The sequence below is a fragment of the Telmatherina bonti genome (assembly GCF_933228915.1).
Source record: "Telmatherina bonti genome assembly, chromosome: 19".
Taxonomy (NCBI): domain Eukaryota; kingdom Metazoa; phylum Chordata; class Actinopteri; order Atheriniformes; family Telmatherinidae; genus Telmatherina; species Telmatherina bonti.
In genome coordinates this window covers 18,616,384-18,633,864 of record NC_136617.1, presented here as the reverse complement: position 1 = coordinate 18,633,864, position 17,481 = coordinate 18,616,384, and the positions used below count along the sequence as shown (strand labels likewise).

The window sequence follows — 17,481 nt, the reverse complement described above, 5'->3', positions numbered from 1 at the left end:
CTTTTGTTATACAGTCCACTGGAGCGGCTTCAACTGGCCAATTATTAGAAGATGTGCAGATGACTGAAATCTTCTCATGGTCTGCAAAAGTTACAATACTGAGGATACCCGGAAATCAAGCCTACTTCTGAGATATTGACTCTAACAGTGAAATCAGTTTTTTTTTTTTTTTTTTAAGAACAGTTTTCAGTCTGAAAGTGATACTTTCTCACTCAGAGGAATCCTCCAAGGTTCGCCCCGAAGGCCGGTGTTTTATTAGTAACACTAACTCAGATAAACTTCCAGTCACTATTCATTATTAATCTGATAACTTTTAAATTTGAACTTTTACAGAGCTAAATTTGCTCTTCACTGCCGACCCACAAGTAAACTGAAATGTGGGCGTCAACCCCACAACACTGAGTCCTTACCGGCCTGCATCATCAAGCAGGTGATCATTAACAAACAACATAAACTGCATGATGTGTCTCATTGGTTATAAACCCACAGGATGCAGAACATTAAAACTTTATACCATCCAGGACAATTCTAATTAGATTTAAAAACTCATTAACAAACTAAACTTATCCTCTTAACCAGCAATAACCATGGGTGCAGTAAAACCATTCTGCCACAGCACTGTGTTGATCAGTCTGGCCTGGTGAGGGTACCATATAATTTATCAAAGGAAAAACATATGTACAGCAAAGGGACATTAAAAAAACAGTGTAATACTAAGCTTTGATATGTTATTTAAAAGAATATATTTATTTTACAAGAATGACCTCCTGAGAAATCGCACTCAGAAGTTTGGAAGCTCTGGTGGACCAACAAACACTGCCTTTTAATATCAACCCAAACTTTGAAGTAGGGAAGGCACTCCTATCTGGGGACACTGGCTGTGCTCCAACTCATGTGGGGATAAATGATTAATGATGATTAATTCAGGAAATGCTGAAAAGCAATTATTTAAATCTTAGCACATATTTTTGCAGCAGTCAAACCTATTAAAGAGTGTGAGACACTCTATAGATATATATGTTCAATCAAAGCTTTAACTGAACATCATACAGAAAACTAGATAACTACAGTAGTTAATAATTCTCTATCCAATCCAAAGATAGGAGCTGGTTATCACAGGGGAGATGCTGCGAGGCTAAATAAAACTTGGGAGTTTTGGTACTGGATAAATTTGTAAAGGTACAAATGGGAAATGATGATGAATCAACCACAAAGACTTTAAGTAAAAAAAAAAAAGAGAAGAAAATATAATAGAGCATACCTGTCCCTCCACTTGATCAGATAATGGTCAAGTAATAACCAATGGTGGGTAGTGAAGTGCCACAGTCTTTTGCATGTATCAATATATTATCATCTGATATTATGAAGTATGAAGCCAAACAAGCTACAACACCACTTGAGGACATTTCATTCTGAACACAAAGAAAAGCCTGTTGGTTACTTTAGAAATAAACTACCCAACTATCATACACAGCAGAGTTGTTTTACTAAAGCAGGATCCGTCTCACTGAAAACTCTGCTCACCTGAGATAGTTTGCAGAGATACCTGGTTTAAAATGTTTCACACTAAAGCAAAAGAACGAACTATAGTTAACTACAATACAACCATTAAACTAATGATACATTTCTTAGTATGTTTCTTTGATTCATGTGACAGGAGAGGGGGGGCATGACATTACTGTCATTGATGAAAAGGGGTCCTGCAGAAATAGTTTGGGAGCCACTGCCTAATAAGGAGATGGAAGTGGAAGGATGGATGTGGGAAAGACCTACATCCAACTGGTTTCCTTATTATTACTGGTTATGTTCAAGTTATAATGCAACACTTTTGTCAGTTCCTAACTGAAAATCAAAAAAAAAAATTACAAAACAAATCATGCTGGGGACTAAAACACACTCTTGTAACTGCACAACCACCGTCTATTTGGACACCATTTTGCTGGTTGTCTTGGTTAACCAAAAACTTCCTTTCATTGTTAGAAAATGATTACAGTAAGGGCTATAACACAACTTTATAATACAAACAGTTGTTAATTGACACTATGTTTTCATTTCACATGTTCATGTATGCTGCTTGATTGCCGTGAGAAGAAATAACTACTCGATCAGATTGGGTTTTCAGGTAAAATTGTTTATAAACTTACCAATACAGCGTGGTTGCGTTCCACTCCAGGTGCCGTCACTTTCGCAAAGACGGGTTGTCGTGCCAACCAGAATTAAAGGTGGAGAACAGCTGAAGGACACCTCTGATTGATAGATGAAACTTCGTCCCTCTCTGAAACCACCAACTGGAGTGCTTGGGTCGCCACAAAACTTGGCTGCAAACACGAAGTCAAACACAAAGTTATACATTATTTGTGGTGCTAAAATGCTGACAAGCGTCCACTTATTTTAGAAGTAATATAGACTTTGCCTCCTGTTGTTATTGGTCAAATGTATGTGTGCTGAATAGGAATATTTGTGCTTGTGTGTGCAGATGCTTACGTAAGCACTGTGGGAGCATGCCGCTCCAGGTGCCATTGGACACGCAGGTCAGGACGGCTGGGAATGAGAGCTCGTATCCAGGCGAGCAACTGTAACTTACACTGCTGCCCCATTCAAAGTCACTGCCTTGCAGTACCCCGTTGCTGATGGCAAGGGGGGGCGAGCAGGTCACCGCTGGAGGAAAAGAAAGGGGTAGGTTTGAGGGGGAAAAAATAGAGTTAAAAAATATGCATGTATGCTGTTTCAAGCAGCTGCAGTGGTGTAAACTGTCCTGTAAACTCCATGAGGAGGAAGAATAACTGCTTGAAAAAGGATGTCATTTGTACAGTTGAAAATGACTTTCATATTTTTTATAAACTAGATTAAATAACTGGTTTGTTTGGGAATACTTCCAATGTCATCTGGCTGGTGTTTATATTAATCGTACTTGAAGGTCATCATGATTACAGAATATTAACAGCCGCAGTAGCATGTGACTGATTTGATTTGTTTGTTAGTGCTTGCTTTTCCTTCATGAGGCAGAGACTTTAAAGTGAACACAATTAGCTCTGTCAGTCCTGATAAAGATGCTGTTATCCAAAGGTTGTAATGAATAAGGGGATTTAAGTTGGAATCCAGTCTCTTTTTTCTTTTAAACAAGGGCATTATTTGTGGTTTAAACAAAGTGAGAGATTTCGATATAGAATACCTGTGCATATGGGCATGTTTCCACTCCAAGTCTCATTTTGGGTACACATCCTCACAGGCGATCCATCCTCCTCCATTCTATAACCTGGTTGGCACTGGAAGGAAACATTCTGACCAATGGTGAAGTCCTCTCCGTAACGAAGGCCGTTGGCTGGCAAGCCGGGATCCCCACAGTTTATCACTGTGGAATAAAACAAGTCAAGTTTACAATATAGCCAGGATGGAAACTTCTGCTCTTTGGCAACCACTGTCCTGCAGGTTTTTCTTTGTTTCAACACACCAAAAGGCCTGATTTACATTGAATGGATCCAACAGCTTAGTGTCAAGTTGGGCACAATGACCTACTAATTTAAACCGGCAGGTTTGCCCTCAAGGAGTGGATTTGCCCATCCCTGCCATACACAATAAAAAAGTTTATCTTAATGGTCATGCTTTGGCACTAGGTAAACTGGAATTTGAACCTGCTTATTATCATTTTAAATTGGGGATTATTAATGAGGTTTTTAATTAAATTCAATTAATCTTATCTAAGTTTAATTTTTTCTTCAGGTAATGAACAAAAGGGTCATTCAAAACTAAAAACATGGAGAGAAAGGCAGCTAATGATGATAATAAAAATAATATTATTGTATATTTAATACCAACAACGACAATATTAATAATACTAATAACAATAATAATCATTTTAATCATAATTGGGAAATACGGCTCTGCATTTGACTCATATCTAGATGTGTGAAAGAGCAGTGGACTACCATGTTTTGGTGCTCAGTAAGCAGTTGGAAGAGGATAACTGTCTAGCTTAAGGGGCCAAGGACCTACTGTAATTTAGTCTATGCTAAAAAAAAGATTGTACATTCATATTGATGTTTGTATATTTCCACAACAATAAGGTCTATTTCTGGAATGGAATTATAATTGTATTCATTATTATTAATAATTATAGTAACTAAGGACTATTATGAGATTTGATTAGTCAAAATGTATACATATCCTCCATTGGCACTGCTGGAACTGAAACTGGGTCCTCCAGACACAAGCCACCTTTATACCTCTTAGGAACAGTTAAGTAACTACCTGAATATTAGTAACTTGTGATAAATTATAATCGTATAGAACACATTTAATGGCATCTCATGGTGCTTTACAGTTCTAAGATAAAAACGGTAAAAAAAAAAAGAATCTAAAATAACAACAACAAAAAAAAAAAATCAAGTTTAAAACATAACTGTTCTAAAATTACAGTATCAAAATCACTTAAAAATCAATCATTTACAGTTTAAAATATTGAAGAAAAATTAAAATACAGGCACTTATAGCTACAAGTCTATTTGTTAAAGGCACCACAAAACAGGTTAGTCTTTAGGCTGCTATTGAAAGCCGCAAGGGAATCTGACAACCTGATTGATTCAGGCAGCTGATTCCACTGCTGAGGCCCCAGGGATGAGAAGGCAGTCACCCATGGTTGACAGTCTGGTGCGGGGGATGGTGAGGAAGTAGTGACTGCCAAACCTAAGTGACTGAGATGCAGATTGCAAGGGAAGAAAGTCCTGGAAGCAGGTTTGGCCAGAGTGGTCAATGGCCAGATAGAGCAGCAGGAGGAACTTGAAGGTTATCCACTTGTTGACAGAGAGCCAGAGGATGGAGTGAAGGACCAGGGTGATGGGGTTTTGGTGAGAACATGGGTATAGCACTGTTCTGGACATACTGAAACCTCCAAATGGTTTTGAAGGAGTCCTGCCAGTAGAGAGTCAGAGTAGTCCAGGCAAAATGTGATGTTTGGACCAGTCTTTCAGCATCTGGTTTGGAAAGTGAGGGTTTAAGTTTGAAGATGTTCCTCGGGTGATAGAAGGAGGTTTGGCAGAGTAATGTGTGAAGTAAATAAAAGGGATGAATCAAACTTGACCCAAAGGCTGAACAGAAGGCTGGAGTAGTGGTAGTGGTCAAAGGTGATGTCGTTGACTAAGTTTGTTTGGTCTGGTGGGGGTGGGGGGGCAATCAGGATGGCCTCCATCTTAACATGACAGAGTTTTGGCTCATCCAGTGACAGATGCAACTAGTAGCTCAGGAGAGAGCTAGGTGTATGTCAACGCAGGTTTGGAGGTATATTTATGTATCATCAGCATATGAATAAAAACTGATGCCATGGTTCTGGAGGATATTGCCCTAGAGAAAGATTTATATAAAAATAAAAATAGACAGGCAGCCTAGGACTCATCCCCAGGGGACACCGGAGGTAGTCAATCTTGTGGTGGATTTGAGATTTCCCGACTTAACAAATTCATGCCTCTCCAAAAAATTGGAATGGAAGACGGTCAGAGCTCTCCCTTTGACTACGACCTCCTGGTGGAACTGACACAGCGTGCTGTGGTCGACTACGTCAAAGGCCAGACTGGAATGTCTCAGAGATGGTGTGACTGAAGACATTGATGCAAATGGTTAGTGATAGCCTTTCCAACACCTTCACCAGAAAGGCAGGTTTGACATCGGACGGTAACTGGAAAACAAGTCAAAGTCCAGGTTGTGCTTTTGTAGCACAGGCTTGATGGCTACAGTCCGAGTCATGGGTGGGACAGTGGCTGGGAGGTGGATCTGTAGAAGTGAGTTTGGGGGGGGTTCAAGAGAACAAGTAGAAGAATTCATCTTCTGAACTGTGAAGGAAAGTTCAGGATGACTGGCCTCAGTAGCAAGACCTCAAGAGTTGTACCACCATAGAGAAGAAGCTGGGTGGGGGATCTGATTGGGCTAAGAAAGTAAGTTTCATCTGATTTTATCAACCTTAACTTGAAAAGGTTCATAAAAAGTCAAAGACATAAATGTCAAGAAATTATTAAATGAAGGCACATGCCACAAATGAAAATGTTTCATGCTCAACTATGAACAAACAAAAGTGCTGAAAAACAGCTTTTTTAGGATGAATAAGAATATCATTTACGAATGACCCAGCTGTAACTATAAATCTAGATCAAATCGCAAGGCAAGATGTAAACATTATCTCTAGAAAGGATAACAGTGAGAAAGTGAACAAGACCAAAACAGATTTTTACAACTTCTCTGAAATGGCCTCTTTGGTGCAGAGTTATTATTTTTCTTAATTATTATTATTGGATTGTTGGACATAGTTCATTGTTTACATTTTTCATTCATTTGCTTCATCTCTATTGCAACTCTATTGTTCTGTGAGCTGAACTGCGACTGAAAGCTGAAAAACATGGAACTGATAAATCAGCCAAGTACAACGGTTGGCATAATATTTATATTTGGCTTCAAGAACTCAAAGCACAGTTTTCTGGGTGAAAGCGCAGTGCTTCATATATGTCTACTTTTCATTTCCGATACACACTAATTTGACTTTCTAATGGTAACCTGATGGCAAACTTCTCCTTTTATAGACATTTCTCCCTCTCTCAGTCACTTGGTTGTTATAAAAGTAATAAAAACTAACTAACTAACTAACTAACTAACACTCTGTAACTTCAACTTTTTAGCCAGTTCTTACAAGCAACAAGTGAAAACAAATAGCATCTGAACATGAATATTAGTGTTAGAAATATTCTGATCTAAAAGTTTATGTATAATTGTCAACAGTGCATGTTTTTGTTTTCTTGTTTACTGACTGAATGATAATTAACTGACTTGGGATCCTTTTAAGGAGCATTAGGATTCCCTCGGCAGTACTTTAAGGGTGCTGTCTTTCATAGTCTAAAATGCAGTTTAACTGCTTTTAAACTTGCCCTCAATGCCTGTTAATAGCTGTGGCCTAATCTACTGTAAAAGTCAGCCATTCTAATAAAATTTGGTTTCCTTCCAGAAATACCTATTTAAAGATTTTGGTTTCTCAGCACTTTAATCTCTTTGTCCCTTTATCCCATTGTACTGGGTACACCATGACATATTTCTATGCAAAATGCATTAAGGTAAAAAAAAAAAAAAAAAAAGAAAAATAGGTAGAATGACAGGAATTCACCTCCACTGTTCTAAAAGAAAAGTTAGGTTATGAATTCTTTTAAGAGTGAATATGAGCACCATGATCCCCCCAGCTGATTCTTTCATCTTTAAAGGCATGCAAGCAAGCAAATCCTGCATAACACTTGATTCAACACTTGATAAACTATGGCTTTGGCTATATTTCATAAGGGAGTTGTGTTTTATGGTTATTTACTTTTTGGAAATTCCCCATAGGGTTCAAAAAGCAAATTAGCTAAAGTAAACAACAATCAAGATTATTTATGTCAGTTTGTAAAGTGTGTAGTTTCATCACTCAGACCTTATGGTGATGCAGAGTAATTTAAAACAAGACATAAAACCGTGTCATTGAAGGGTGGGGAGGACTTATCTGTTACTTAAACAGTAATGGATGGAAGGAATTGATGATACTGAAAGGTTTCAAATTTATGAGAAGGAGGGATGATGGGAACGTTACTTGCACCTCCCAGTCTGCTCTATGCAAAGTGTTCAGAACTTACTGGTACAGTTAGGCTGTGCTCCTGACCACGTCCCATTGGCCTGGCACTGCCTGGTGGTGGCGCCAGTTAGGACGTAGCCATCCATGCAGGAGTAGATGACAGAGTGGGAGAATGTAGTTCCATCCAGACGAAATACTCTGCCATTACTTGGAGTGCCTGGATTGCCACACTGGACAGCTGCAGAGAAGACCACACGAAGAAAGGACCATGGCAACAGATATTTAGGCAGACAGAGTTGATCAAACAACTCAAAAATTGTCACAGAGATAGACTGGCATTATTAAAAGTGTGTCCTTACGTTTACAGAAAGGTTGTGTGCCAGACCAAGTCCCGTTGGGGAAGCACATCCTCTCTAAAGAACCAATGAGCTCATAGCCCTCTGAGCAGGAAAAGTAGACTTTAGAACGGATTCTGAAATCTGTTTGTTCCCTTGAACCATGAGAAGGAATGCCAGGATCACCACAAGAACCGGCAACATCACCTATGGTCAGAAAAAAAGGGGCAAAGACATATTATGGGTCTCCTGCTTGTCTGCACAGCCATAAATGATATCATTTAAAATAATCAAAAGTTTCTGACAGAAATGCTGGTAAAAGATCAAATTATGATATTATAAAAGCAAACACAACTGTAAATGATCAACAATGCGCTACTAATCAATTACTGATACGGCACAACTTAAAGAGATATTAAATTATTCATTTATTTTTGTTCATTTGCATGGGTTATGTGAAGTAGTTTTGAATAGTTATGTGTAATGTGCAGCAGACTGCAGTTGAAGGATTCTTAGTTTGGCTATTTCAAAGCTTTCCTGATGGGTTAGTTAAAGATAGGGCTAGGTATATATTGGTTTTTAATTACATGTCTTGTTTATTATGATTACCTCAATTATCCCTTCATCTGCCAAGATCCAAACATAAACAAAACAAACCCTTTTATTGCATATTAACAATTACACCTATTAAATGACTTTATTATTGATCTTTCTTTTTAGCATCTTTCTTTCTACACAATCCCTCCCCAAAGAATGGGCCCCAAATGTTGTCTCAGTGCAGCCATTATAGTGTTGACATCTAACTGTAACCAAATAAGTCATAACTTTCAGAAGTCTTTGTCAGCTACAAAATATACTGAATTTTAAACCAAGACCAGAAGCTTTGTCCATTGGAACAAGCTGGAAAATTATAAACGCATCTTGTGTTACAGAAGTAATGCCCAGCAATGCAAAAAATTCTAATTAGGATACAATGCAAAGTGCAGACAATGAAGCAGAGTAACAGCAACCTTCATCATTTGACAAAATAAGGACTAAATAATCAGCAGTTTGAAAGTAAAAGTGGCATGGTGTAAAACTCCTCACATGTCAAACTACTTGGCTTTTTTTTTTTTTTTTTTAAACTTTATCAGCTGCTTCTGATTCTTCAAATGGTTTGCAACAGATAGGACACTAACTACTCCTAAATACTTTGAACAACCCCGCTTAAGAAAAAAAGAAAAACAAATCCCTTAAACAGCTGCTGACAAATAGCAAAGGACTCCAAACATTATGTTGGAAGTAAGGGGCGTATGTTTGCCCTCATAATAAATGTGTGTATGGGCATGCATGCTGACAGGCAGCTGGTTGGCAGTGTGTATGTTTGTGTGCGAGTCCCGCTCTGCCCTTGTAGAGCCACCTAGTCAGCAAATTCTGTCTGACATGCAGAGTATGCTCCTGGGAACGCACACATAAACTTCCACACACAAAAACACACATTATCACACACATGTACAAGCCTGGACTAATATATTGCCATTTGCGTATTTTTTTCCCCCATACTGCTTATTCCGTAAATGGCCTAAGATTTTCATCAGGTGATTTGTGCATTTGATGAATGATTGATTTCTGGGAGTTTTGTATTGCTAACTAACTTCAACTGTGATGTTTCATAAACCCCTTCTTTTGTTGACCATAAATTCAGGGTGTGTAGCAAAATAGTTTATATGTAAACTACTGCTTCTTAATGTATGTACAATGTGCTTGTGGTTCTCCCTCATAGTTTTGACAAATGGCCTAATTCCATACTGGTTGTGTTTGTTATACACTGCAAATACCTAGAGGCTTGATGTTTAATTGAGCTCATCAATAGCACAGACACAACACATTATGACATAACAGCTTTGGTAATGCTTTAGGATTTTAGATAGTTTCTAAGAATAAAACCCAATTTCACTAAAGCTTTGGATGCTGTGTAAGATGTCAACCAAAACAGAACGTAATGATCTGTACATTTCATTGACCAATATTTCACAATAAATTGTTAAAAACAAATATTTCAAAACAAGCAATTTTTGAATATGAGAGCAGAAACCTTTTTGGAAAAAATAAGGTGGCAACAAAAGGCCAGAAAAGGAGGCTGGAGGGATGTAGCAACTAATAATGCTAACTGGAAGCAGATCAATACATTGCTAAAGTATAAAAGAGAATCTTAGAGAGGTAGAGTCAAAGAAATGAAAAAAAAAAAAAAACGTCAGAACTTCAGAAATCACAATCATATTGTTCACACAAAAATGTCATGTCAGCGGACTTTACAAACACGTCAATTCAAGCCAATTCACAATAAATAGCCAAACTAAGAGAAAAACCAACAGATCACATCAAATCTTGACTTTGATCTTACAAACATTATATCCTCAAAGGATTCTGGGACGTCTTCTCTGTGTGGAGAAGACATGGCCAAAAGTCAGAATCAGGTGGTCATGAACTTCTGGCTCTCAGGTAGCACTGACCCACTACATTTATGACCCGTTTTGATGGTGCACCAAAATTCATAAAGTGCATTTCCAGAGCTGTCACTGGTGAGCGGCATTCCGCTGCTGAAAAACCGCACTATTCAACTTCCTGAACCGCGACGTGATGTGACGTTTCGCCATAGTATACGGAACTGGTTGTTTTGAACACGCCATGTTACTGATTTCGCAAATAAAAGAGGATTAAAAGAGAGAAAAGGACAAAACAAGAGTCACTGTAAGATCATCTTTGGCTGGCTGTTAAGAGGCAAGATGGATGCTGAATTAGCAGATAGTAGGCACGTGATGGGGAAAACGGCAAATAACGGTAATAGCTGTGTTGTTATTACAGAGGCCATGCGCCCCTTCCTATGTGACATCCAGGGTCACGTAAATGCAGAAAAAGTATTTCTATAACACTTTTATAATAAACTTTTATATCAAACGTCTGGAAAACCCCCACATGAAAGCGTAAAAACCTTTTCAAAATGCAGGCATTTCCATTTAGGTTTTGCGCAATTCTGGGGTAATGGAATCGTAACTAATTATTCTGTCATGGAAATGCATAAACTTAGGAGCTTTTCCAGAAAATATTGATCATGAACGCAGTTCAAAGAAATCCACAGATGCAGGCTAAAGCTCTATCCTGCAAAGAAGCCTTACGTAAACAAGATTTGTAAATATCAAGCTGAAGACCATTTAAAAATGGAATGAAGGAAACTGTTGTGTGATTACACGTGCTAATATTTGTCATTTCTTTTTGATGTTACGGTTACCATGTCTTCCAGAAACACTGGAGAAATGACTAACCAGGTTTGTTATCAAAGCTCATTTATTCAGCTATTACTTATTCTCACAGAGGTACCTGCCTTTTCCAGCATGACAATGCTAGTCAAACACTGCATGTATTACAACAATATAACGTCAAGGTGAAAGAGTCCCAGAACTGTTCAGCAGTTACAATTCCACATCAAACAAGAAACATGTTTAGCATGTTTATGGATTTTTGTTAATGAGGACAGCATTCTACACAGTGGTAAACATGTCCATATTATTTTCTTTTAAAGATGAAGTAAAGCCATTGAATTCAAGATGAGCAAATATATTTTTTTTTATGAAATGGTAAAATGCCTCAAATTAGTGCCTCAATCTTTTTTTTGCAACTGTATTTGTATTTTAGGGAACAGTCATTTAGCTTGGGGTTATCCGAAATTAAAGCTACTGTTGAACACTTTGGGAAATGCACTTATTTAAATTCCCATTGTCCTTTAAATGTCAAACTAAACCCAACAGCTAATTAGCTTAATTTAGCATAAAGACTAAAGATGGGTGAAAAAATCCAACTTGGCTCAGTCCAAATGCAACGTAATGATCTTTCCAGCTGTAATCCACACAGCATCAGTTTAACATATACAGACCTGATTACTCTGGGTCCATCTATGATTATTTTTGTACCAAAAGTAACATTCTCTTGTGTTGTTCACATTACACTAATTAACATCCAACAAAGTCACAGACATCCTTTGGCTAACATCAGAAGTCAACCCATTTATTACAGCAACAGCTGCATGGTTAATGGACAAATCGAAGTAATTCCAAAGAAGATACACTAACAAAGCAAAAAATGACCTATTTTGATAAGGTTGTGGATGTCATGGACCAAAATGCAGAGATTGGAGGAAGGATGCAGAGTAGGTGCTGAGAATCTTGTGTTAATGAGACCAAGAAAGGCAACTACAACACAATGAACCAGCAACTCAAAACTGCACCTGACGGGTATAAATTCAGAGAACACAACAAGATCCAGGTGAAATGGATGATATAAGTAAACTTGATGAACTAATGAACAGAGACAAGGCTAAACAAGAAAAACTCCAAAATAAAAGAGGAAACCAGAACTGAGACAACAAACGAGACCAACACACCATAACAATGGATGTGTTGGTCATTAAGTTTAAATCAATACATAAGTAGGTTTACTTTTCCTTACTTTCGTAAATCTAAACAGAAAAACAAAATTTGCTTTTCAAATATCAAATTTTAAGGAGATAGCTCACAAAGGTCAACGTTTACAACATTGCAATAAATTACAGCCAAATCCTAGTGTGGGATTTTTGCTCCAGCGACTGAGGCCAAATAGCTCCCAACAATGAAATGCTATATCTAGACACAGTAACAATAACACCTTCTTCGAAAAGTACATTAACTTTTTCTAAGATGTCATAAGCAGCATTACAGTAAAAACAAATTTGCTCATCAGTGATCGAGGAACAAAACCACGGAGTGAGTGAGCGCCACTACTCTGTGCTGAACTCTTATCTCTGCAGGGCTCTGGTCCAGACCTGCCATGTAGAAACCGTGAATCACTGCTTCCTAAACTATTACCCTCCCTCACCCCTCATCTCCCCCAGGCTACTGCTGTAAATAACAATGTATTCTTAGTCAAGTTGTCTGGAATGCATTCTCACCCATCTTGTTATATAAGCTGCAGCTGGGAGCCTCTCAGTCTGTAGAGCCATAATCATGCCCCAGTCAGCCAACTGAGAGCCATATTACTTAGAGTGTTTGTGTACATGATGGAAGGTAAGGAGGATTCCTATCTGCAGAGAAAATTGAGCTAAATAAGTGTTATATGCATATGCATATACGGGGTATTCAGAGGGGAGAAATGATGCTTGTGTAAAGTACTTTACTGAACAATGACAGCAGTGCACCTAGACTCCACAATATTTTCATAAAATCCACCCATGATTCAAAGAAAACAGCTTAAGGCTATAAAAGAACACTAAAAATGTAAACACTTGTTGAAATGACTGTTATAATGTGTTTATTTATGAGATTACAGTATCCCCTCAAGAGTTAGAAAACTGACTTAGCATTGCTAAAATAACTATTAAAAGTTCTAAAACTGCCGTTTTAAAATGAAGTGATTCAGGGTCTGATTTATTGAGAAAGGTTGTGTTCCAGAGTCCTTTTAACAGACAGATTCAGTTTTCATGCACAGACTTTTCCTCTGTATGTACATCCATCTCCCCGATCATCCCCCTGACTGAGAGCAAAGTATGCCTGCAGGATGTAAAGGCCTGAGCTGTTTTACACTCTGGTGAGTCTACATGTTTTAGACGTCTCACCTTTCATCTACAACTTCTATCCATCTATCACTCCGTTTGATAGGGTGGACATTAAAGCCTGTATATTCAATAGAGGTTAAAACGGTTACCAGAGCAGAAGGGCATCGGGGTGCTCCACATCCCGTTGAGCTGACATGTCCGGGATGATTCTCCTTTCAGCTGTCTCCCACCCAGACAGGAGTATCGAACCGTTGAACCGAATGTAAACTTATCTCCGCTCAGCACACCATTAGGGGGTGAGCCGGGATGACCACAATCTACGACTACAAATTGAGAGAGATGCAGGGAGAGACATGGAGGAAGGATTGACAGGTCATTCTGACTCGGATAGGAGACGCAGTGACTGCTGTCAAGAACTGAAGACATAAATTCAGACACGAAAAGCAGTCGAAACAAAAAAAAAGACACAGAAAGAAGAAATGAGAAGCAATGTAATAATATTGCTCTACTAACCTATGCACTCAGGAAGGGGTTTGTCCCATTGCCCAGTGGGTTGGCATGTCAGAACAGGCGACCCAAACAGGTAATAACCGGGGTTGCAATCGTAAAACACCACGGTGCCAAAGGTAAAGTTGCCATGCTCTATTTTACTCTGCCGGATGGAGTTGGCAGGGATACCTGGATCAGAGCAGTTGACCACTATACACAGAGAGTCACAGAGACAGACACAGACAGCAAGAGAAACAAGGAAGAATGCATGTGTTATTTGGCATGAACCAGAGAGGGTCATCTCTCTTCCCTCTCGCCTTTTGTCTCAATGGCCTTGCACTTCAAATGCAATTGAAAGGAAAAAAAAAATCTTCTTATTAGGTAGGGATAAGAAGAAGGATGTGATGAAAAAGAAAGGAATAAACAGAAGAATGGATGAAGGGAATATGAATAATCTTATATAACATGCTCTGTACTGGATTCAGCATCCCAGCAGTGTTAAGACTTGTTACTGTGATGCTGCAGTTCATTGGCACTTCACTCTGTAAACTGGGCAGAACGCCGACAGCTGACAGTTTGTGTGCAAACTCAAATACACCCTCAAACACTTGCTGTAACTGTTATTTTGACAAGTCTTGAGAATTAAATGAAAGAGTTAAAAGCAGGTTCGATTAAATCTGCTCAAAAGCATTAATCTTTTTTTTTTTTTTTTTTTTGGGGGAAAAAAAGACTATTTTGGAGAAATTGTAGTTGTCTATCAAAGCAAATATTTTACAGAAATAATGGGGGAGATTTTTACTCTTAAAGGTAGAAATGATGTGAGATGAAAATGATGGGATTCAATAAAATTAAATAAGACCCAATAAAACAGTTAAAGGGTAAATTAAACAGTTGTTAGTGGAGTGATAAAAGTAAGTGATAAATAAGGTTAGGGGTGAATACACTTAACTTTTCTCCCCACCTTTACACGTTGGGGGCGGGTGGCTCCACTGGCGGTTGGCCTGGCACTGAGCACGTGCGGGCCCCTCCATTTCATAACCCCGATTACAAACAAAGCTGACCACGTCGTTGAGGTTGAAGCCGTTTCCCACTGTACGACCATATATGGGACTTCCTGGATGGCCGCAGCTGATTGCTAAGAAAAAAAAAAAAAGTTTCAATCATCAATACATTAAGGTGCATTAAAAGTGTCTTTTCTTTTATTTTTTTAAATAATTCATTTATTTGTCTTTTTTAAAAAAAACATTTTTAACTTAATTACATGTTAAGGAACACAATGCAGTTGATTAAAGTGTTAGCATCAAACACTGATTCCACAAAGTGAAACAAGTCACTGTGTGTGTGCCTAACTGTATATTATACATTAAAGGCACAAATATCTAAAATAGGTCAGAAATATACTGTACAGTGTAGTTTAACATTTCTAAGGTGAAGTTATTTCATTTCTAGATTGAGAACTCAGATAAAAGGACCAGTTGATGGGGACTGTTCGTAACAGCTGCTCTATATAAACCAAACACATATAGTAAGGATATTTTGTTTGGTTGGTTATTTCTCTGATTTAATAATACCTGTCAGTGTTGCATTGTATATAGTTATAAAGCCCGACCAGTCACCTTGGCAGCTGGGTATGACATGTAAGGACTGAAACGAGTGAATGCTAACACGGACGTGTTTAGCAGAGTTGCTATTTCCACAAATGCACAATGTGGAATGAGCAATAACGCATTTCAACAATGAATAACACAACACTAATTTTCATTAATAAAAGGGAGAAATAATGCATCAAACACAGATGACCTTACTTTTTGTGTTAAATAGATTTATTCTCTATTTTTTCTTTTAATAATTATCAATTCCACTGGATATAATAAACTTCTACAAAATAAAAATAAAAACTGTCCTTACCATCCAGCTAGTATGGCAACAAAGCACCAGAACACCATCTCTTTTGAAAATGTGTCGCATCATTAACATGCTGCAACAAAGATAAAATATGCCTGTGATTTAGTTGTCCCTGTGCCAGCAGTGCTGTTTTGACAGTCACTGCAGAATAATCAGAGCTGACCACTAATGCGCCATAGATGCAAGTCCATTTGGCAAAAGCTTTTCATGACCTATTTTCTTCTCTTTCCTGTTGAGTTGCAACAGCCCAATCATGTATCTTTTTTGTGATCCACATATATTAAGCAACTGCAACCCACTTAAGCTGTGTGGGTATCATTTGTCTTTCAACAGTCACTCATAAATATTCATAAGAAAAACAGATGACTGACAAGACAAAGCTGAGATCCCAATCTGCAGTCATTATTTTGGAAATAGTTGGCCTTTCCCTTTGTCCTCTGTTTGCCATTGTGTGTCAAAATTATTCATCTTGTTAACTTCATGCACTAGAGCTTCTTAGGGTTTGTGTGATGTTTGAGTAAACAGGCAGTTTACAGTTACTGCCCAACTCGCTCCCTCTCACCCGCCTCTCAAACTGTCCAGTTTAAAATTTATTGGGAGGGAGACGAGAGGGGAGGAGAGGAGTCCAACGGAAGTAAAACAGAATTGCTGGCTGGTAAAACATGGGAGATAAAAGGAGTGGGGAGAGAAAGAGTGAGAACAGGAGGCAGGACCAGAAAAGAGAGGAAAGGATGAGTGAAGATGGGGAGACGATGCAGACGAGGGATGATGAGGCAGAAGCAGAAGCCAAGTAAGTAGATCAGAGAGAATCACAAGTTTGTTTGCATGCCTAAAATACAAATTTATCTGACACCGTATGGATGCCCTGCAGCTCAGCGCACATAGATACACACGTGCACGCATTCAAACACACATCATAGTCTCATCATCATTCTGTGTTTGTGTCTCTAAACAAGAGCCTCTCATCTCCATAATTACAGTATAATTTGGCAGTAAAATGATTTCCCTCTATAACTCCTGCATGAATAACCTCAATAAAAACAGCACAGCTCAGAAACACCAATAGAAACACACACCATCCAGACCGCGTAGACACTAAAACGCACATACGCATAAAAGCATACTATTAAGACCTTATATTGAACAGCGCTTTGCTTTCAGGTCATATTCAAAAACAAAAAGCTCCATTTACTGTACTGCAGACACTCAGACACCACCACTGTGTTTTGAACATGGTCCTAATTTAGTGATGAAATGGGCTGTCGCTTCTGGGAGGAGGGGCTCAGTAATTGGCCTCATCATGGCCACCTCAGCTGTGCCCTGCATGCTGCTTAAAAACATTCATGAGACTAGCAGCAAGCGACCAATTTTAGAAAATATTCACAGTAGCCTGGTCACATCAGAGCCTTCTGTTGTATCCTCGAGCCCTGATAATAATCTCACTCAGATCAATCTGACATATTTGGCCCTCTGGCCCCCTTCAAGCCTGCTGGTGTGAATCTGCAGATCCTTAGCACCATCGGGTGCATATTTCAAAGATGGGGATATTTCTTGAATACAAATCACAGATTAGCCGTAGTAAAATCCTGCTCTTTGTGTGTAACCTCACTTCG

The 17,481-nt window shown here is 38.5% G+C and overlaps 1 protein-coding gene across 1 annotated transcript in view; it reads right to left on the bottom strand.

Moving 5' to 3' along the window:
- csmd3b (CUB and Sushi multiple domains 3b) overlaps window positions 1–17,481 on the bottom strand; it is a gene marked incomplete at both ends in the record, with an annotated part of 385,522 nt that overhangs the window by 12,077 nt on the left and 355,964 nt on the right. Inside the window, 8 exons of the mRNA XM_079258329.1 lie at window positions 2,145–2,318; window positions 2,485–2,658; window positions 3,173–3,352; window positions 7,638–7,814; window positions 7,936–8,118; window positions 13,624–13,797; window positions 13,988–14,173; window positions 14,913–15,098. Coding sequence (XP_079114455.1) covers window positions 2,145–2,318; window positions 2,485–2,658; window positions 3,173–3,352; window positions 7,638–7,814; window positions 7,936–8,118; window positions 13,624–13,797; window positions 13,988–14,173; window positions 14,913–15,098 — 1,434 coding nt within the window. The remainder of the gene's footprint in view (window positions 1–2,144; window positions 2,319–2,484; window positions 2,659–3,172; window positions 3,353–7,637; window positions 7,815–7,935; window positions 8,119–13,623; window positions 13,798–13,987; window positions 14,174–14,912; window positions 15,099–17,481) is intronic.